At 32.9% G+C, this 23297-nt stretch overlaps 1 protein-coding gene across 4 annotated transcripts; it reads right to left on the bottom strand.

The window, feature by feature from the left end:
- Window positions 1–759: 759 nt before the first annotated feature.
- Window positions 760–18548, bottom strand: LOC128164162 (sterol O-acyltransferase 1-like). Of its 4 annotated transcripts, none has more exons than XM_052827901.1 (16): window positions 18396–18548; window positions 16845–16906; window positions 11101–11237; window positions 10521–10550; window positions 8052–8114; window positions 7692–7799; window positions 6551–6702; window positions 5214–5341; window positions 4425–4494; window positions 4051–4144; window positions 3382–3578; window positions 2867–2943; window positions 2475–2573; window positions 2052–2184; window positions 1558–1694; window positions 760–1098 (listed from the first exon to the last, which is right to left on the bottom strand). In XM_052827901.1, the coding sequence occupies exons 1-16, from the start codon at window positions 18463–18465 to the stop codon at window positions 1033–1035; spliced, it is 1623 nt and encodes a 540-aa protein (XP_052683861.1). In that variant the 5' UTR covers window positions 18466–18548; the 3' UTR covers window positions 760–1032. The 4 variants fall into 4 exon arrangements, with proteins under 4 accessions (XP_052683861.1, XP_052683860.1, XP_052683864.1 ...); XM_052827900.1 differs by having other exon boundaries at window positions 8052–8117; XM_052827904.1 differs by lacking the exon at window positions 10521–10550.
- Between the last annotated feature and the right edge of the window lie 4749 nt (window positions 18549–23297).

Below are 23297 nucleotides of genomic sequence, written 5' to 3' on the forward strand. Positions count from 1 at the left end.
AATTTAGAGAAGACAGAACTTCCCATCCTTGAAATTTACTAAAGTGGTACACATAATATTATCTACTGTCTACATACTTTAATACTTTAGGTGTATATAAAAAAAAAATTTCTTCATCATTTGAACAAAATAACTTAAAGTACTCACAGTAAGTCAGAGAATGTTGATATCATTACAACAATGGAATTCTCAAGAGTTCATGTACATGGTTTGTTTTAATGATATCCTCAAAAATATGTTATATATATATATATGTGTGAGAGGAAGTCTTGGTTATCAAATGACAATCTCCTATAAATATTATGCAAATTGACAACCTGAGTTAATTAAAATAAAAAATTTTGAACAACATAAAACATTTAAATAAATACTAATTAGGTACTTTTGCACTGTGTGTAATATCTATAAATATATGTTTGTTCAATGGGAATCAAATTATCGTATATTTTTTGACTGTTAGTTATTCCCTTTCATAACATAATAAAAATGTATTGCACTGCTGTGGAGAGACCAAAGTCGTATAAACTAATGGGACAGGCAGCTTCTGTATTCAGCATGCTTACTTCCCAAAATATCATGCACGCCATGGCAAATTTTTAGAATTCTATTCAATCCCTGTGAAATTTAGTGCAATTTATTCAATATTTATTATCCCTTGTTAATTCTACATGTAACATTTTGGGGAGTTTATTTTTTAAACAAATATTGTAAATAAGTTCAAATAAAAAGTTAACATTTTTAATTGTTCTATAAAACTAAATTTAAATGGTAATATTTACTTTAATATTGATAATTATGAACAGCCTCTTTCATCATATCAAAATTTAATCTTTTAAATAATTATACTGTATGAAGAATGGACCTAAGTTGAGCAAATTTTAGAGTGAGAAAAAATTAGGGTGAACACATTTTAGGGCAAATGAACAATACATTTCATGAAATTACATTCTGAAGACTTGCGATAGTTGCATGTCCCATTAGTTAGTTTATACGCCCTTGGGAGAGACAGAATTCTGGGAGATGGTGTTCTGTTTAACTTTCCATGGCTTCAAAGTCACATGTCCATGATCTTGGGATCAGATAATCCAGAAAGTTGTCCTGCCATTGAAAAGTATATTATTTAACTTAAATGACATGTTAAGTATACTATACCAATGTGTGTTGATCAATCTTAATCAGTATAAGATCTGTATCATTAATAAAGACATTCAGAGGGCTTTACCCAATTCATCATCATAGTGAAGAGACAGTTATCGGTACAACTTACACTGAATCACAACCATCAGCTATTTTCAGGTATAAAATAACTTCACTGAATACTTTAAACAACATACATTTAGGCCTAATAACCAGCAAAAGAGACCCTCTTCAAAGGACACTATTGAAATCCATTTTGCTGACCATTCAGACAGCAATTTCATTTCAAAACAATGACTTAAATAAATCTGATATTTGTTTCAAAATCAACACAAAATACCCCTCTCCAAGCACAGCAGTTTAGAAAGGTTTCACATTTCATTTAAACCCATTGCCCCAAGTACAAATCCCCATATTTACCGTATTTTCGGGACACCTCTGTCTGGCGTACCATTCCAGACTGTAGAGACACATCAACATTCCATTACCCATGATCAACATCAACCACAGGAAGACGTTCCAGCCACGACCAACTCCCTTAAAGAAGATGAAGCCAACTGCAAAAGAAAAGCTCCCTGCTGATGTAATGATGACACAGGAACTAAAACTTATAGGTATTTCTCTCTAACCATTTTATAGTTGTACTTTTAGAGATTTCCTAGTATTACACAAATTCCTTGATTCAACTGTTGATAGTTTCAAATCATGAGAATATAAAATCATGAGCACTGTAATTCTGTTATAATTTCATAGAATTTACAACTGTCAAAAAAAATAAGAAATAAAAAAGATTAAAATCCACAGGAGGTGCTTCTTGCAATTAATTAGGTATCTACAGAATTTAAAATTCATTTGATTAAAATTACAAAATATTTAATGTCAACAAGATTCACTGTCAATATTGCTTCACTTACATCCTGCTCCCATAAACATGACGAATAAGACTGGATAAAAGAACTTGAAGCACATGATCAACACGTACTCATGGGCCACGGCCGACATAAAGAACACACATGCCATGGCCAGCGACCGCCTCTGTGGGAAGAGCTGTAAAGGAGGAGCAAGATAAAATTGAAAAAACTGTGTTTCTTATGTGCACAAATATTGCTTTCTTTGGATCAGATATATCATCATACTGTCATTGGTGTAGGCCTTTCAGTAAGATATGGTATACATTAATACACTTTTGTAGGAAACTAGATATATAAAGCCAGAAGATGTCCCTGATCAATGAAAAAATTCAAATCCACTTGCAAGGTAACATTATCAACTGAATCATGTTTTTAATAAGCTGGCTGAATCACATGTTCAGTTCTGCAAGGAGAAGGTTAGTTCACCTTTGAGATGTCCTTGTAGATGTAGGTGTATAACCAGTCGTGGACCACGATGTTCCACGTCCTGTAGTAGTTGGCAAAAGACGTGGAATTCCACCAATCCTGCAACACAAAATGGTTTTTATTTTAATTACATAAGGACGTTATTCTCAGTTTTGTTTCAAACAAAGTATCAGTACTGGGCATTAGAAAGCTTAGAAATGAGGAGAACATTTCAGTTGAAATATGTGTTTCGTTAAATTTCAGTAAGTTGCAGGAATTTGATAAAAAGGTACAGACATTTACAAATTACTGGTTAAAGGCCTTAAAACTTATCCTACCTGATCTTCAAGTCACAGAATATATATCAGTAATAATATGTAAACCATAATATATATTGATAAGTATGAACAAACCTTGTAAAACATTCTGTCAGCAAAAGTCATCATTTCGGCAAAGGCATTAAACCATGAATGTAAGATAGCAAAGAAACCTGGAAACCAGAGGACAGAGAACTAATCTACTGTACATGTTACAGAGAGAAAACTACTGATGTATATCACCCCTGTGAATGTGTTCGGAATGTTTTCTTTATCGTTGCTAAGAATGTAATAAATCCAGAGGTGCTCGAATGAAAGTTCACGAGACTTCACCGAGATTTGTTCAGTTCCTGTGAAATTTCGAGCGGAAGTATAAGCAGGATAAGCACGATTTTTACTGCGAAACTGAAAGGGTCAAATAAAGCCACGTGGTCTAAAATTTAAATGACAATTACATTTGCAGGGGTGTATATAAATGTATGTAAACTAGGGTTAACTTGTTATCTAATATACACATCTTAGTTACATGTATATGAGGGATGAGATTTAAAATAAAGAGTTAAATTGATTCAATTTCCCATAAGAACTCAGTAATACAGCTGTCTACTCACCAAGGACTAGCACCAAAGTAGCGGGTAGCATGGACCCAAAGACGGACAGGATCAGGGCTTTTGCCGTGATGTGCTCACGACCAAAGTTACGGAACACCGGCACCAGGAACCTCTCAAAGATGTAGTAGGTGTAGAAGAGACAGGCCAGGACCTGTCCAAAGTTACTGACCACATAGCTCCACTGAATGCTCTGTGTCCTGGGTACAAAAGAATTTTATTAATATGTACACTGTATATTAATAGATGTGCTAACAGTGTAAATCATCTAATGTACATTGTATATTAAAGGGAAGAATGTACTATGGGCAGCTGCACACAAATGCAGTTTTCTGAACAATATCTCATCTTGCAAATTGATGTATCAATCAAAAGAGAGAATAAATAATATGAATCAAATTTTATCAGTGTACAAGAAAATTTCTTGATGTTGGACCTTGTTGACACTCTGGTATGACTTGCTGTGAACCATTCTTTCAACAATTCTATATATATATATTACTTTTTTAATGAAAAAAACATATCATGAAATTGAGTCACCAGAAACCAATTTTTACATCAGCAAATCTCAAAAAAAAGTTGCGGCTAATCAAAATTGGTTTACATTAATTCTATTGAAATGCATTTGTTTACAATAAACCCTTTGAATCATAAACCTATAATGTCCGTCACCTTGGGTAGGTATCCCTGTAGACTAGGGTAGGGATAAACAGGAAGTACAGGTATTTGGAGAAATCGGGACACAGGGGGCCCTGGTTATTGTCATCTACATAAAATACAACAAACAGCTTGGCGTTAATCTGCTGTGATCATGTAGAAGTTTTGTGAAAATTAGGATGGCTGAGTATAAAACAATTGCAAAGTATCCACTTGTAATAAATAAGCACTCCAAAGAAATTAACTGCAGAGTTTTAGTACGTATTCTGGAAGAAAATTTAAATCATTAAAACCCTTTTATGTTCTGTCGTAATCCTTTACTGGCATAATCTAATTTTGTTTGGTAAACAATTTACAGCATCTAGTTGACAAAGCAAAATAAGAGTTACCTTTTTTGTAAGCTAAGACTTTTGTAATATTTTCTCTCACAAAGGCATGGACCTTCATCATTAATCTGATCTGGATTCAAACAAAAATTACAAATCTTAAAATTAAAAACAAAATTAAGAAGTAAACAGTGATTCAACAATCTGTGAAAACAAAGCATTTATATATAGCCATGTATAGAGAACATTTTATTGAGATAAGTAACACAGTAGCTGTCATACTGTAAATTCTTATTAAAACGTGACGCCTTAATATTCATGTAAACTTGCAAGAAGCACATCTTGAAAATTTTGAAATCTTGCTTTTATATTTTGGACATATGTAAACTACATGAACTATGATAAAAATTCAACCTTAGCGATTTTAAGTTCTCGTGATTTGATAGAAAACAGCTGAATCGCAGTATTAATTTAACCCTTGCTCTGCTGAACGCACATATTTGTGCGTATAAGGAAAAAACTACACTTGTCTTGTTCAAAATCATTTAAAACCCTTGCTCTGCTGTATTGTTTTTTTGTGTTCAATATGTCTCTGGTGAATTGTTTTTAAGTACTCACGTAAAATAAGGAATCTCCAGTATTCATCATTTTCTCACAGAAACATTTGCTTTATTAAATACAAGCCCCCCCCCCCCTCCTCAGTACACTAAACATACACAACTGTGTTATCACAATGCCTGGTAATAGTTAGGGCCTCACCTGTTCAGCCATGACTTTGGAGACTGGGGGTAGAGCTATGAGCCTGTTCAGCTCTATGTTACTGGAGCTTGGGGGTAGAATTATGGGACTCACCTGTTCAGCTGTGACTATTATACTGGAGCCTGGGGGTAGAGCATTCTCCTTGATGTAGTGTATTGGCCAGACTAGAAAAACCAACTGGTAAAGGACATAGCAACACGCTCCTGCAATGTCATATCCACCTGTAAATATAATCAGCCATAAATAGTAGGACATTATTGAAGGGGCATGGTCACGATTTAGGTTAAATTCTATTTTTCTGTATTTAATACACTGTATTTTCAATGCTTTAGGAATGCATTCCTAATGATCAAATCAAGTTTGAGAGTCATTTATAGTGTTATATTTACATCTACCAAGTATTATTCCCTCTATTTCTTACGGAAACTTAGTTAATTCATAGCTCTATAGAAACAGCCAGACTAAAATTGACACCCCCTGTTTATCGATTGGCCTAAATCTACAGCGGATGAAACTGACAAGGAACTGACAGGACTAAAATTGACACACCCTCTTTATCGAATGGTCGAAACCTACAGCTGCCTAAGAAAAATCATGGACTGTATGAAATAATCATGATGATGTCAGATTCAAAGTCTCACAGGAGATGATTTGGCTGTTTTTTATAGCTAACGTACTTATGTAACTGAACAGTAATTTAGTGAATTTCACTTACTTTATTAATTAACTAAAAGAAAGATATTAATATAAACAATAAAATGCTTTTTTGATGATTCATGTGGGTTATGAAGGTAATGATCTTTGCAGAAAAAATGTTTTTTTTCTGCAATGTCGCTACCTTCATGCAATCACCAAAAAAAAAGCATTTTATTGTTTAAATAAGCAAGGCTCACAACTCTTTGTCATGTAAACAAGGCTTGTGCCCTGTTTTTGCTAACATAAGTTCAATATACCTGTTATAAATCTTTTTCAAGCTGATTTGTCTTTCTTCTTATTAATTTTAAGGTCAGACGACCCGTTCCTCAGTTTTATATAACTTTTCCCAGGAATTTGTTAATGGTTTACTACTACTTTGACAATTAAGCTTTCTTGCAACTTTAAGATTCAAAATGTAAACAAAGGGGTTGTTTGCGTAGCAAAGAATTATAAGCTCTGTAACCCACTATAACTCAATGAATGACACTCAAATTTTGGTTGCCAATTAAAAGGCCTTACCAAAGCATTGTAAACATTTCTTAAATCAGGAAAAATAATTTTTGACCAAAATCGTGACCATGCCCCTTTAAAATCATAATAGAACTCCTGGTAAGTTTATTGTACTCTGTGCCAGGTTGGCAATAGCCATCCTCTACACCAATACTCCTTCACAAAGTTGCATATTGTTTGCGTGCACATACTTCCTAGGATACATTGTACCAGGGTTGACTGACCTATTTTTTGGCCGGGTGTCCTGTTCATGGACCAGTAGTAGAAGCCCGGGTAGACAACCAGCAGCGTGGACAGGTTCATACACATCCATAGCTCCATCACCTTGGAGAACTTGCCCATACCGTACCGGATCAGGTCAAAGTTCAGATTCAACCTACAAACATACTCATAAATATTACCATATTGTATCAGGTCAAAGTTCAAAGTAAACCAACAGACATAATCGTACATATGATCATACTGTATCACGCAGCACTGTTAAGGCTTACTATGAAAATATCAACGAATTTTAACTACAAAGTTGTTATGTGCTAGTAAAATGATGTTCCATAAATTCACTACAAAATGGATGATGCTTAATTGATAACTTTTTTACATCACTTGTATAATGTATTGATCTTTTTTAGCTTTTTTTTGTTAAATTTTTCACCATCCAAATACAACTAACATGTATGCATAACAAAGAATGAAAATTATTTCAAAGTGATGAATATACAAGTGTGTAATTTTCTTGTAACGACTATACATTTTGAATGTGTGCGAGTAAAAGAGTGTGTGAATGTTGTCTTCTCTCCATTTTTTCGTTCAAAATTCATAAAATGTAAATATAAAAAAAATATTTGTAGTCCTAGAGGTATGTTTATCTTCATACCATGTATATACAGGTGTCATAACAGTATTTCACTGATGGTTCACCTCAAAACATGGCGGAGGCAAAAAAATTCCCGAATTCCCCTTTGATTTCGCGACAGGAGCTGATTTTTTTTATGAGATGAAAAATAATGTGTAAGAGGTCTAACTATCCCAATTTTGTAATAATGCGAGGTCATTTGAATTTTCGATGCGTGTTGTTTCCGGAGGGGGGAGGGGGGGGGGGGTTGAAAAGGCCCATGCTTGAATTTCAAGTACATGTGTAACTTCGAAGTAAACAAAGTCTCACGCCTTGCTGGATGCACGAATGTATTTTGCTAGAAAATTGTAATGAAGTGTTGTTTAAAAAGATGTCAAGAGAATATTTTCCAGAAGTTCGTTTTGAATTTTTAATCTGTATCTAAAGTTGGGCAATTTTGGTAAGAATATAAAGAAAAATTTAATACTGTAGTGACACCTATATGCACTGACACCATGTCCAGACATTCTTACCTCCCTTCATTTATCAGGTCGTACACCAGCGTGTTGAGACTGAACACAATCAAGATGGCCACAAAGATATGATATATAGTCTTTACATCTTTTATCTTGAAAAGATCACTGAAAATTAAAAACATTTCAATCTGAGAAAACTACTGTAAGTTATAAATACTGCTTCACTAACCGGAGTATTCATTTTCTTTAACAACTAGAAATAATCTTTAAGATAGTTATTAATCTTTAAACATGCAAGTAGAAAGAAATTTCACATATGATTTTATTTTTATCATACAAATTAAGAGCATAGAAAGATAGTTAACTAAGTGACTAACTAACAGTCAACTAAGTTAATATACGACTGTGTACACATACGTCAGTACAGAGCTCCTGGGCATAAACACTTTGTCTGGGAGTTCTCCATCTTCTCTCTTTTTTCTGCTACAAAGCATAGCTCAGATCAATTATACATTAAACAATAAAAAACTCATTAGGTCAATTCATGTGGAAAAAATGAATCTAAAAGTTACAATTCATGGTGTGAATAAAAAGGTGTGGGGTTTTTTTGTCTTTTTTTTGTTTCTGTTTTTTTTTGCTTTATGATGATAAACAAGATTCATAATGATCGATAATCAAGATTCAATCTTGAGGTTAAAAATCAATTAGCAAAATTGATTAACTTAAAAGAAAAATCTCTGGTTGATATGTTTCAAAATTATTTACATTTTTCCACCCCCCTCCCCCCTCCATTTCACTGAATTTTCATTGACCATGCAGTACTAGTAACTTCCCAGGTGAACATCCTCCCCCTAATACCCTGGTACAGACAAACACTGATAAGATTAGCTTATCATACAGAGGCTAGTAACATTGTCTGTCAAACTTTTACCTAGTAATGGTCAATGAACTTTGATTGGTAAACGTTGTAAAAGGCAAGTGACCTTTTCATAAACAAGCTTTAGCTAGTAAACTTCAGGGTTGTCTCTATGACCTGGGAGACGGGGAATTCCCCCGCCTATAATGCCTTAATTACCCGGCTATTGTTGCATTTCAACACAATATAGCTATAAGCAAGACCTTTAGACCCTCCTTCTACTTTTTTATTTCTTCCATCTACTTCAATTTTTAGAGACAACCCTGAAACTTCATTGTGAATCTTTTAACTACACAATAAAATGGCAAAACAGTAATAACATGTGCATGCTTATATCTACAACAATTGCTGAATCTTACACAAAATAAGACATGTAATGTTAAACTTGGTATGTGTTGGATCCTTCTATAATATCATCATTTTTGCATGCTATACATGTATATAATTATGAAGTACATATAATTATATAATTATGTCATAAACACACTTGTCTGGTGTATATTTTTGTACAAATTATTAAAAATGTTAACTTGAAGGCAAATTATGTAAAAGGACTATTTGTAAGTGTTGTCAAGTGAATTGTAAGTGAGTTATGTTAGGAACATCAATTTAACTCTATATTTGAGCTCAGAGTTCAGCTGACCTAACAAAGTGCCAGTACTGTAATAGCATGGTCTTCATTACCACACACATTCCCCATCATCAAACTGGGATTTCACATTTCATTATTATATAAGGAATAAGGAATCATTCTTTGAATATTATGAGGTGATAATTTTGGTTGGGGCGTGATCAAATCCAATAAAGCCCGAAGGGCTTTATGATAGATTTGATCACGACCCGACCGAAATTATCACCTCATAATATTCAAAGAATGATTCCTTATTACTTATATTTATATAATTTTAAGCCATCGTACAATTAAATCTTTAACTATAAACAAGCAAACCCCGCCGGTGCCTCAATTTGGCGTCATTTGTATTATGGGTTTTATAGTACAAAATCAATACGTAGTGTTATCACAGACAAAGACACTGAATGATGTAAATATATATATAAACACATCCATTTTCATCTACAACTTATAAAATATGCTATTGTGAATTTGATATTGTGGAGTAAGGTGCAACAATTAGTTAATAAAATTTGGCTCTATTAAGTAAATCTAAGTTAAAATTTCATACACTTAATATCAAAATGAAAAGTTTATTCAGTATCTTTGATATTTTCTATTATAGCTATTGATATATGCTATTGATACTTGTTAGAATCATATTTCCTGAAAAAGAAATTCAAAAGACTGCATTTTGCCTGTTAGTCGAAAATTAATATAAGCATCTACAAAATTTTAAGTGCACAACAAAAACAAAACTACTTGAAGAAAATAGGTAAAACACTGCATAGTTATGCCCCAACATGAACACATTCAAGGCCGGGATTTCTATGTATTTGCTAAGCACATCTTGTGGAGAGAGTGGTGCTTGTAAGAACTTGATACCTTATGATATATATATTGAAATGTTTCCCTATTATGTTGGTTTTACATCATGATATTATTTTCCCTTTCTGTACATGTAGGATAAAGAACATAACGGAAAATGATGAAAGTTGGAGTCCAATTAATTGATTAATTAAGGGAAAAGGTAACACAGATACCATAATCAAGTCAGGGTTTGTTATCGATATTTATGACCCGAAGCTTCAAAACATACCAAAGACTCAGCCCATTTACTGAATTGTTTTTTGGTTTGTGGAATTTAGAAATACCAACCAAATATTACCAGGTACCAGGTGCAGCTAGTACATGCATCTGTCATATATTAAACATAATGCACTGTTTGTCATTTAGCATAAATCCATCTATGTATAAGTATAAAATAATCAAAATTAAGCTCTCTATCTGTTTTATGGCACCTGCCTGCCCCAAAAAATATTAGATAAACAGTAAAATGTGACAAAATTTTACATACATCATACTTTCATGCCTAGATTCTGAAACACTAAAATAAAACAGAAATGTATTTTTAGAAATTACATAAGTTATCAAGACAATTACCAAGTCTCTCGATTAATTAAGCAACTGCCAACACCTACACATAGATACGAAATCATTAAGAAACACAGAATCTAAAAACTTTTATATACAAGGTTTACTACATGAACAAAACATGCACAAGTCTTATTTAGATTTTTGGATGCTGAAAACTGTTACTGTTTACAAGTTTCTTCTTAAACCAACTCTCAAACAAGACAGCTTTCTTGCCCTTCACAGACTTCCATACTTACAAGTAACATCACGCTCCTGGACCACAAAATCAAGTGATCATTTGATTGGCCAGTCTTGTTTTTCTACCACATATTCCTTTTGTAAAAGTAAGGCAGAGTTGGAAAGTCAGTTTGTTTAAGTTTTATGGCCTCGGGGCCAGGTCTAAGTTTTATGGCCCCAGGACAAAATTAGTTTTATGGTTTTAGGGTTTGGTCTAGGGTTTCATGGCCTGGGCCTGCATGGTCTTAGTTTTATGGCCTTGGGGCCTGTTGGTCGTGTCCTACCTGGGTCGGAGTTCTGAGAAGCTGACGTTGTTAGACAGTCCCTCCTTCCCCTCCATCTGCTCCACGTCCTCGAGGAACCCATCTACCAGTGCGTCTAGCTCCTGGAGAACTGTTTGTCTAAGGTCCTGCTTTAGTTGCTGTCAATGAAATGTCAAAGATGGGTCCTGGCTCTAGGATCATGAAGCTGACTTAAATCTTAACTCAGTCAATAAATTTGCACTTAAATTTTAAGATTGTTCTTAAAGGGGCATGGTCACAATTTTGGTCAAATTCTATTTTTATGTATTTAATATTTATAATGCTTTAGAAATGCATTTCTAATGATTTAACAAAATTTGAGAGTCATTCGTAGAGTTATAAGCAAGATACAGGGCTCACAATTCTTTGTCATGTTAACAAGGCTCGAGCCCTGTTTTTGTTTACACGGGTTCAATATAGGAGTAAAAAAAATTTTTCCAGCTTATTTGTCTATATTTTTATTTATTTTAAGCATAAATAAACAGTTCCTAATGTTTAACACATTCATTTAAACTTTAAAACTGAAGTTTTTACTTTAATGTTCAAAATGTAAACAAAAGCTTTCTTTACATAGCGAAGAATTTCAAGCTCTGTAACTCGCTTATAACTAAACAAATGACACTCAAACTTTGGTTGCCTATTAAAAATGCATTTCTGAAGCACTGTAAATATTAAAATTGGAAAAATAATTTTTGACCAAAATCGTGACCATGCCCCTTTAAAGTGGATCACAAAAAACTGACTCAGGGTTAAGTCTAATATATTGTCTTAAATTTTAAGACTGCTATTAGGCAGACCTAAGTATACGTCAGATTGTTTCTAAGTTAGTTCAGAATGTTGGATTTTTAAGAAGGAAGGATCAGCAAGGAAGGTGGCTCCCTCGTCCTTAGGTTTTTCAAGACCATCATTGGAGACAGACAGACGACAAACTCTTTATCTACTCCTCTCTCTCTCTCTCGTTTCCATAACTATATCATTAAATATCACCCATCTCTCTGTTTTTCTATAATGTGAAAGCTGTAGAAATAAATTACTATCAGGTTAATCATTGTGGTTGTCCTCTGACTTTTAATGATGTACGTAGTTTAAATGTCACTTAAAAGTTGTATTTATCTTTTATACACATTCAATAAATCCATTTTAACAAATTCGGTCGAAAAATTGTTTGAGTTACTATGATGTTTAAGCTTAGACAAATCTTAGCTAAGTTTGTTCATAGATCGTTTTGTGATCCACTTAAGTATTCAGCAATCTTATCTTAGTCTAAATCTTAGATTTAAGACAAAATTCTACCTTAAATTTAAGACAGTTTCATGATCCCAGAGCCTGGCCTCTGGGCCATAAAACTTAGACCAGCTCATTTTTTATCTCAGTCTCACTTATTCACTACATATTTCTTTTGTAAAAGTGAGATTTAGATAAAAAGTAAACACATTTAAGTTTTATGGCCCGAGTCCAGAGTTAATGGTGTAAGAAGGACTTATAAATATATTGTGTTTTGAAAAATTACAGTTGCCAATAAATGTACTGAGTCCACCTGGTAAGTTCCACAGTTGTTTATTTTCTGCAGTATGTTGCGGATATGAAAAATCCGCAGAAATTAAAATTGCAAAATATTCTTATATTATTTACTAAATTATTCACAAATTGCGATGATTGCCATATCATCCGGTCAGTTTGTATTCTTAAATGAGGTCAGTATGTTACACACAGTGTTATTATCTATAACCTCGTAAAATCCATTTTACAGACTGATCAATTCTCTCCAAAAGTAAGGAACAGTTTCAGGGGGAAGCAAGCCTACATATTTTAAGACTTTTTTAAAACTTAGAAATATAATATAAATCTCTCTCTCTCACAAAAATTCTTTGATGTTAGTTAATTGCGATGTCACTAAGCTGACAATGATGCAAGGTACCGGTATGTGTAATTCTTGCTGCGCTCGCCACAACGGTATCTTATTGAATGCTGATGACATTGCTCTTTTATTTGACATCCTGGATACTGTGTCTGACTGGTGTGCAAGTGGCGTCTTAATATAAATAAGTCAGTTTGTATTCTCAAATGAGGTCAGTATGTTACAGTGTTATATTACCCAAAGTAACCTCGTACAATCATCACATTTTACAGACTGATCAATTCTCTCCAAAAGTAAGGAAAAGTTTCAGGGGGAAGCAAGCCTATGTATTTTGTAAGACTTTGATTTTTAAAACTTAGAAATATAATATAAATCTCTCTCTCTCTCTCTCTCTCTCTCTCTCTCTCTCTCTCTCTCTCACACAAAAATTCTTTGATGTTAGTTAATAACTATCAAAATATCACTAAGCTGATAATGATGCAAGGTACTGGTATGTGTAATTCTTACTGCGCTAGCCACAATGGTAGCACTGTAAACTATATTGCGGGGTATAATAAATAATGGGGATTTTTACAATTCTAAGAAGTTTAGATATGGAAACCCAGTTTCGTGTGTAAGAGTAAGTGATTGGTGTACTGACAGGTTCTCTTCTACAGTTGGTGTTTGACAAGGACCAACCCTCTTTGCTCTGCTCATCAACGATCTCTCAAAAGAAGTTAAAGAAATAGGTATACAAGTATAATGGTGAGCGACATCAATTTAAGTATCTTATTGAAAGCTGATGACATTGCTCTTTTATTTGACTCTAAAGAAAATATGCAAAACATCCTGGATACCGTGTCTAACAGGGTGGTGTGCAAGTGGCGTCTTAATATAAATACGAAAAAAAACCAACAGCAGTCGTACATTTTCAGTAAAAAGTATCTCATAGCAATTTTCAGTTCAAACTTAACAACAATATTGTCCATTACATATACAGATTATAAATATCTTGGTGTATAATTTTATGAAAAACTTCATTTCCAAAACAACGCCGATATTTTATCAAAAGCTGGTGGATGCCCTCTCTGAGGCATGGTTTCCAAAATTCAACCATATATAGAGAAAAAGGTCTAGGATTTTCAACTTTTGAAAAAAAAAAAAATCTTAAACTGAGTAGCACCAATTCTGGACTATTGTAGTGAAGTATTGGGACTCCAAAACTTTGATTCTATTGAAACGACGTCCTTCGTTTTGACTTGGGCATTCACAGATTTACAACTTTACCAGCGCTACATGGGGAATTAGATGGACGTCACATCACACATTGAATGATTATTTGAATCTATGAATTTGTTACATTTTGATGATAATTCATTACCTTTTGATGTACCTGAATTTGAAAACAAGGTATTTCTTTCTTATGAAAATGAATGGTTAAGAAAGATAAATCAACTACCAAAATTGCAGTTGTATAAAAGTATTAAAACAAGAGAAAAGCTGTCAATGTGTCAACAAAATGGGTTCTCTTTTGTGCCAACAGAATACATATCTATAATCAATTAGTCAACCCTCAATTGATAAATGCCTATACAGAGAAATGGGGTACTCTATATGCAATATTTTGCCAAAAAATGACTTAAGTCCAACAGCTGGTATTTTTTTCATAAATAATCAGAAATCAAAATCTCAGCAATATGCACACCTCTGATATATAATGTACAATTGATCTGCAAAAGAACATTCTCCTATCTTGAAAAGTATAGGAGTATTTATCCAATTGGAAACCCTTTATGCACTACTTTGTTCAACAGCCATGGTATTTTTTTCATAAATAATATCTATGATTAAAAATCAAAATCCAAGTAATATGCACATCTCTGATTTATGTGAAATTAACCTGCAAAACAATAACTTCCTATCTTGAAAACTGTTGGAGGAGTTATCCATATAACAGGGGTCCCTTTTGGCAGCCGTCTGACAATTCACCATTTCAATGACCAAATTTTTCCTTTGGAAAACCCGAAATTTTAGAACTTTGAAAGACTTTGTCCACGCATGTTGAGGAAATAATTATCATGATTATCACAAAACTTTTTGAGAAAGAAATTATTAGTGCACTACTTTTACACTTACATGACATAATATACCGGGTATTTATATTTTTCATACTTAATTTTCAAATATTTCTTCTGCTCATTTACAAGACAAAGCACATCATTGCAAGATAAATGCCAAAATTATATAACAGGTATATGAATAGGCTAATTTGAATTGTTGCTATTAATATTTCTTTAATTTGGTATCTGTTAGACTTATGTCATTTGTTTACGTAAGAGTAAATCTGTTTTTGGAAGTCCTTCACAGAATACTTGTGCACGGTTGTATAATCATAACACAGACCGTCCAGAAAAGCAATAAATATCTTTAGCAAGTATGTTTTGTGATGAAAGATTCTTGTAGATATTTTTTTTTGCATGATTTTACTGAAAACTGCGTACATTGTACTTATTGGAGTTTGTAATGATCAAGAACACCCTTTGTTGTATTTAACTTTGTATTGTTTGAAATGTTTTGTTTTTATGTTCCCTTTCTATAGTGCTGAAACGAATGTTCGAATATTCGCAAATGAATAGTAAATTTCTAATATTCGAATTTATATTTAGCATTTGAATATTCAGTCACATGTTTAACACCCATATTATTAGCACTATAAACTATGCAGCAACCTGTTATTTCGTTACGATGGAAAAGAGAATCTAGGTTTGGGAACCGTGATTTTACTCTGAACAAAAGCAAAGACAAAGCCATTTGCAAACTCTGATCAAAGACCGCCATACTTGTTTACATTGAAAGTAAAAGCAGGGTTTACATCGTATGGAGACAAACATTCTGGATTTCTTGATTCATATCAGATGATGAAGAAATATTTGAATGAGTGCGAGTTACGGATTGTTAATATCCAAAAGAACATCGAAAGTTATTTTTTTAAGATACCGGTACCTCAATATAATTTCTTTTTTAATTTAAAATATACAGAACATTTCCAGAAATAGGTTTGTTATTGGTTTTCGTAATAGTGTAATCCAACATGGCGGAAATATTTGGACTGACTTACGAAGATACGTATCGGTCGCATACAGGAGTCAGGACTGCAGTATATTATTAAAGAAGTAATAAAGCTTTTGATTGTAATTGATTGAGATTTATGATTTTAAAAAATATGAATATTAATTTGCATAAAAAAATAAACGCGCACCTAAATTAATGAATACCCATACATGTCTAAGCAGTCTACACATACTCTCACTTAGTAATATAAACTATCAAACATGCTTAAAATAACTTACAGATGACGTCTACGAATATTCGAATACGAATCTAATAGCACTCACGAATATTCGAATATTGATTTATGGTATTCGTTTCAGCACTATCCCTTTCATTATATGCATTTTCACACAAGCATTTGATATGACCTTTGTAATGTCATATCATATTTTGATTCATGTATAAGGGTCGGGTCTTCTAAGCAAACTTTAAGCACTCTCTCATGTGCAAGCATAATTATAAAATACGCTGCAACAACTGGATAAAAACAGAATTCAGAAATTGAATACTTAAACTGACATCAAGCGACTTCAATTAATCAAATGTATATAAAATTACTATTGTTTAGTATTCATCCACTTTCCAACTTATCCACATAAAAATGATCACACTTATCCTCAAAAAATCCACTTTCAATGGGATATAATCAACTTGACTAATGAAAACTTTTGGCAGAAATTGTGAAAAAGGTTTAAAAGATGTTTTCCTATAGACATGTATGGTACTGATCACTGAATACATCTTGAATAGTAGACAATCAATTTATCAGATAACCAACCTGTGCCTGAGTTTTGATTCTGTGGTAGCCCATTTGAGACTGCATCTTTAACCAGGTTATATCTGATTGAAAAATTAAATTCTTGTAAGTCTGTATTTATTTAGATGACAAACATACCATATATACATGTACGTAGTGAATCATGATTCTTTATACAATAACATGCAACATATATTACATAAGTGATAAACGATTGGCTGTTCGTTCGCTCTAAAACGCGTTTGCCCTTGACGTCGTTCGCTCTACTTTTCGTTCGCCCTAGGTCCATTCGCTCTTGACGCCGTTCGCACTGTGTCCGTTCGCCTTAATTTTATATAGGATTAATTAATTTATATATTATTGTGTATTCTGGTCAATTTAAACATTTTGAAAGATAAATATATAATTAATGAAAACAATACCGCCCTTTCTACTTCTACATAATAATCATCATGGTTGACAGTAGTTTGATACAGTAACATGTTCCATTTCCGTATATATCTCATTTAGAGATCAAAGGATTGTGTTATGAAAATTCTTTAAAGATAGAATAGGTGATAATCATCTGCTAAGCTTCTGAATGAGCCAATTAAAGTCTCAAATTCTTAAATTGTTTAAAAAACACCAAACAAATCATTATAAAAACAAGAAGACGGTTATCGACAATTTATGGCAATAAAATCTTACAATTATACCAATTACGTCTTTTTCGATGAAGGAAAAACATATTATATACGAATTCTGTGGAACTGTGGAACACTTGATCAGGGGTTTCACCCCCCATTTTAGACTCCAAAGAGTCTAATGTTTATATTATATTGTAATATGTGAATTATTGTAAACTGATGAGCTGTATTGCCCAAGGTTAAATTTCTGAATAAATAATATTATAATTAATAAAAGTTAAAAAGTTTTAAGTTAAAAGTAAATGAAATAACTTATAATATGGTTTATTTATAAACAAGGAGCGAACGAGGTTTAAGGCGAACGATTATTTGGGCGAACGATAATTAGAGCGAAGGGACCTAGAGCAAACGGACTAAGGTGAACATGTGGATAGGGCGAACGCACCCGATACCATGATAAGCCCAAAATCAAATTACATAAAACACAAGAATAGAGAACTCTATATATACATACACATGATCAGAAACAGGAAGAAAAGCTAGAGCATTGATTCAATTCCAAGGATACACACACTTAAAGTTTATAAACAAAAGGAAGTACACATGGACAACATTACACATAAGTTCTACTTCTTAAGTACTTATACTTTGACCTGGAGACATGTATAATTGTACTGTTGGCCTATATTGCTATAATTCATAAGTCTAATAATTATCGCACTATTATTTACCACACTACAGCAGCTGAACAGTGATCAATAAAAATCGTATCAAACGAAGATTCTGATTTATTCTAAACATAACATCATCAATCTATCTTAAATGTGTATATTTATAGCAGTGACGCATATTCTACATTTCTGGTTCATTTTGGTACTATATAAAATCATTTGAAATTTAAAGTAAATAAACATTCAGAGCAGATCTCTATAAATTTGTCACTAACCTTCTCCACTTTCCCCCACCGGCTTATGAAACCCGTTTTCTGTTGGTCTGTTAGAGTTTCCTTCTGCCATTTCTCGATCCTGCGGGGTAAAAAAAAAATAAACCGTCAACGTGTTTGACAGGGATAAACAACTGCACTGATTCAGTGATTGGTCCTCACGTGCTTTCGTAGGACAGGAACCAGGCTAATGAAAAGTTAATCTACAAACCTCTCCGGTAGCTCGATTTTTCCCGGCACTTCAACCAACTATAAAAGTAACGACTCAATATCATATCTTTCATCTACCATGTTTTCTTAAGGTTTAATGGGACATCTGTCGATATTAATGTGGATAGGTACATTATAATTGAAATACTTTCCCTGGTATATAATTTTCAAATTAAAAAAGTACTTTTTTAATGTGGCATTGAATTAATTAAAACACTTTTTAACATGATTGAAACGGGGGTTTTCAGTGAATTTTTTTATTGCAATACACAGAAATACACCTAATATTAAGATTAATTTTAATCAATTTTTCCTTCAGGAACAATAATTAGAAACTTCACTATCCAACAACCAAGCCCCTGTGGTTTCAGAGTGGAAGATTCATTACCCTCGCGGGATGTGCCGAGCATACTTTTTATATATATTTATATTCAGTTCACAAAGTAAAGAATTTCCTCTTTAAAAACGCTTTACGTCAGCTACCGGAAAATATAACGCAACCGGATGCTAGACATACAACTGTATATCAAACGCTATGTATTAGATACATTTTACATTTATGTTTAAATAATGAAATACATACTATTTTAAAAATTACTGTTAAATTCATTAATGAATGCTTTGAACACAGATGTTAATTAGTCTAAGGAAATGTTAAACTGATCTATATAGATCAGTAAAAATATATATACTGCACATGCAGTTATTGTAAACATACAATGATGTTCCTGTATATTCATTGGGCCTTTGCCAATTATTGTAATTGTGTTTGTGCCAATAAAATATTTGTATTTGAGTTCTGTATGAAAAAATATCAGAGAGTTTTGAGGCCCGTTATCAGAGAATTTCGAGGCCTTTTAGGGCCGAGAACTGTCTAATAGTTTGTTCATTCAGAACTGTTTGAGGCATATATCGTACTTTAAAAACACTTAAAACATTTTCGTTATGCAATCCTTTGTTATTTTAAACTATTATATAGCATAAAGTACTTGTAGATTTGAAAACAAATCCAAAAAGTTACCTGTAAGTGTCCAATAAGTTTAAAAAACTGTCCATTATTTTAAAGAATGGACAGTGAAATCTGCCCAGTAAAAAATAATGGATAGTAATTGTAAACTTATTGGACAGGTACAGGTGACGTGTAATAAAACAAATACCATGCAAAGCCATACATCTGAGAACAAAATGAAATTTAATTAAGCATGCTTTGAAATATAATAATCCAAATGAATTGACACAACTCTGTAAAATAATTCAAATGCACTGGTACATGAGTGGAAAATAATCCAACTGCAGTTGTATACATGTGTGGAATCAGGAAAATCCAGATTTGACTTTGCCTCCGTTTTTTTAGATAAACCACTCCGTATTAATCATCTAAATCCTGCTGATTTAGAGGTTTTAAAAACCTATTATTGCTCTCTACCTCTTGATTAGCTGCAGATCTGTAGCTCTCTGGTTGAAAAAATTCGGATAGACAAACCAGACAAACCAAAACTGGTTTGTCTATCCGAATTTTTTCAACCAGAGAGCTACAGATCTGCAGCTACCTCTTGATTGGCGTTAATCATATCTTCATCAGAGACATCAGAAAAGACACAGTTCTGAATTAAATCAAAATCTGGCCTGGGCTCCATATCTAGAATGTCACTTAGAACACCATCCGTGTTTGGATGATTTTCAAAATCATCCTTGCATTTTGACAGAGTTATTTTTTAGAAAATGCTTTCTCCATCAGAGGAAGACATCTCGATACTAAAACACAAGTTGTGTGAATGAATAAAAAATCATGCAGTTCAAGTTATACCTAAAAGTCACCTGTACCTGTCCACTAAGTAGACAATAGAAACAGAATTCTACTCAGGACTGCATTTTTGTTAGGGGTGGTTATAAATAGCTCTATTTTCATCGTCTACTGGGGCCCGTTTCTCAAAAAGGCCTAAATTTGGGCCTAAGTTAGTCCGACTAACAAAGTTACGCCAATATTTACATGCGCGGATCCAGAAAATTTTTCCAGGGGGGGTCCGAAGGATAATTGTGTTTGCCGGGGGGGGGGGGGGTCCGAGGCATATTTTCGCGATAATTTTACTATGTAAATTTAATAAATTTTCATTTTCCAGGGGGGGTCGGGACCCCCCCGACCCCCCCTCTAGATCCGCGCATGATTTAGTCGGGTCTAAGTTGCGTTTCTGAAAGAGGCGTAAGTTAGGGTTTAAATGTCGAAGATCTTGGTCATATCCGCTGAGTACTAAGCATGCGCATATCCTATTTTGTTTTGCTTTGAGGCTATGATTATCTGTGGTGGATCAATTTTCCAATTCATAGTACATGTACTCGAAAGTACACATGTTATACTGTACCACTGAATGTGCATAGTTCAAGTTGTTCATAACAGTGTATATATATATATATATATATATATATATATATATATATATATATATATATATATATATATATATATATATATATATATATATATATATATTAATGACAGTAGAACAAATGTCTATACACTTCTTCACATAATGATATTTTAGAAAAATACAGTTGATATGAAAGAGGCAGACATAAGAGTTTGCATAAACCAAATATATAACAATTGAATGCATTGTAGATGATATTGAGACACACTTGTACATATTAATTGAACAAAACTATGTATAGAAATTAACTCCAATATTCGTGTTAAATTCAAATATCTATAGATTGCAGGGGCAGAGTACTGTAGATATGCCCGCATACGTCTGCAGAATGATTATTATGCTTCATATAGATACACAGACACTTTCGGATGCTGGAATTAGGCTTTATTCTTTTTTATCAATTCACTTAATTATTTATAGAAAATAATTTGACCATGAGTTAAGCAGCAACCTATTGAAATAGAAAATATCTACTGTGTAGATAACATGTACTTGGACCTTGCCCATGTCTACGGAAGGAAGAAAAGTTCCATCCTCTGGTAAAATGTTGAAAGAATGTAGACAATGACATGGAAATGATCTTGATTTTCTGCGATTCAAATGATAAAAGTTTTGGAAGATATTGTCAAAAATTAACAAGACAGGAATTATCTATATTTGAGGCTGGGGTCTCCCAAACTCCTTTCCTGTTTTTGGTTTAATCAATTGATTGTTTTGTTTAGGTTTTTTTCCGGGGGGGGGGTTGAAAGTAGTATATATTATATACAGTGAATCATTCGCCCCCGTTTAATTTTCAACCATTTCACACTCGTTGTCAGCGGGCGAATTTAAGACTTGGTGATTTTCAATGTCTATTATTATACTTTCATGTTAAATACTGAAATCTGATTGGTTTAGACGCAGTTGATAATCCGTTCTATTACCCTCAGATTTAGCAACACACTTAGTAACGGGTAACACAACGAAATGCTACATGCGCGTAAATTATGCACGTATGGTTCGTTATTTTTATATAGAAGCAGTAAAAAAATCTCTAAAATGAAGACATTCAGAATAATAAAATAAATACGCTTCGCGTCGGTTGACAATGGTTTCCTCGGGGTGTCAATTTCAACTGTTACCCTCCCAAACAGGCACTATTTATATAACATTAAGTAACTTAAGTAACAATTGTGACTGGGCGAATTCACGACAGAGCGAAACGTTTGTAAGTGTAGAAGGGCGGAAATTACACGGGACGAAAATAACCCTGTATACAGTATCTTGATTAAAATATAGATATAAAAGCAGTCATCTAAGATGACTCTACTTATTTGAAGACAGTTTTATAAATAAAAGGGTTCTAATTGTTTAATGGAAAAGGCATCTAAAAAAAAAAACCTATCCCCCTCCGGATAAGACATTTTGCATCTATGCAGTTTTAACAAGTACATTTGAGTCTTACTTTTTTCCTCTATCTGCTTTGGGTTATTGGGGTGGGGGTGTATACAATATTTTATATAATTAGTATGACAAATGCAAGTTACATGTAGTTAAATTTGTAAATACTAGTAAATCACACTGTTGTGAAACTGCTAAAACAACGTCTTTTGTATGGCAGGTCGACAACTTCGAAATTAAAAAAAAAATCTCTTGATATACATCTTAAATATGATGAAACAAAACTATCATGAATTCAAGTAATGTATTTAATTTCCAAAAATTCAACGAGGAGTGCATGTGAAATTTTAGAATCTTCAAGAACCTTGACAAACGCTTGTCAATAAATCTAAAATTGATGAACACTCTTTACACTTCTAAAATATATTTTTAAGTCATATTTTAATAAACAAAAATTGATTGTATTTAAATGCGAGTTCATAAACATTCAAAATACATGTAACATGTAGCTTTCATACGGTTTTGTAAAGATACTAGGAGTAAAAAAAAAATGAATATCAGAATGCATACGTGTTGTTAATGACAAATTACACGTTTTGAATTGCTCCTATTTAAAGGAGTATTCTCTATTTTAAAATCAGTTTCGTTTCATAGGTGCAAATTTGATTAGAAACATCAAATTCTAGTCTATGCTTACTTAGTATTGATTTAAAAATCAATAATCTATTCGTACTTATATACACCTATCTTGTTGGGAATACATGTTTAATTTAGAATCATAACATCTTTTTTATTACTAGTATTGTTGGGTTTTTTTAAATTATTTATCGGGGTATACCTATCTTTAATTCTTCATACTATAGGAAAAAATGCATTAACGAGTTGTAAT

Source organism: Crassostrea angulata, chromosome 9 (genome assembly GCF_025612915.1).
Source record: "Crassostrea angulata isolate pt1a10 chromosome 9, ASM2561291v2, whole genome shotgun sequence".
NCBI classification, from domain to species: domain Eukaryota; kingdom Metazoa; phylum Mollusca; class Bivalvia; order Ostreida; family Ostreidae; genus Magallana; species Magallana angulata.

Bases quoted from the DNA above. Each gene is read 5' to 3' on its own strand.
- LOC128164162 (XM_052827900.1), bottom strand. From the start codon at position 18,465: ATGGCAGAAGGAAACTCTAACAGACCAACAGAAAACGGGTTTCATAAG. The intron at 8,118-10,520 runs GTATGTAAAATT...TATGCTTTGTAG, and splicing joins TCTAGGCATGAAAGTATGAT to CAGAAAAAAGAGAGAAGATG. The intron at 7,800-8,051 runs GTATGTGTACAC...TTTAATTTTCAG, and splicing joins CCCAGGAGCTCTGTACTGAC to TGATCTTTTCAAGATAAAAG.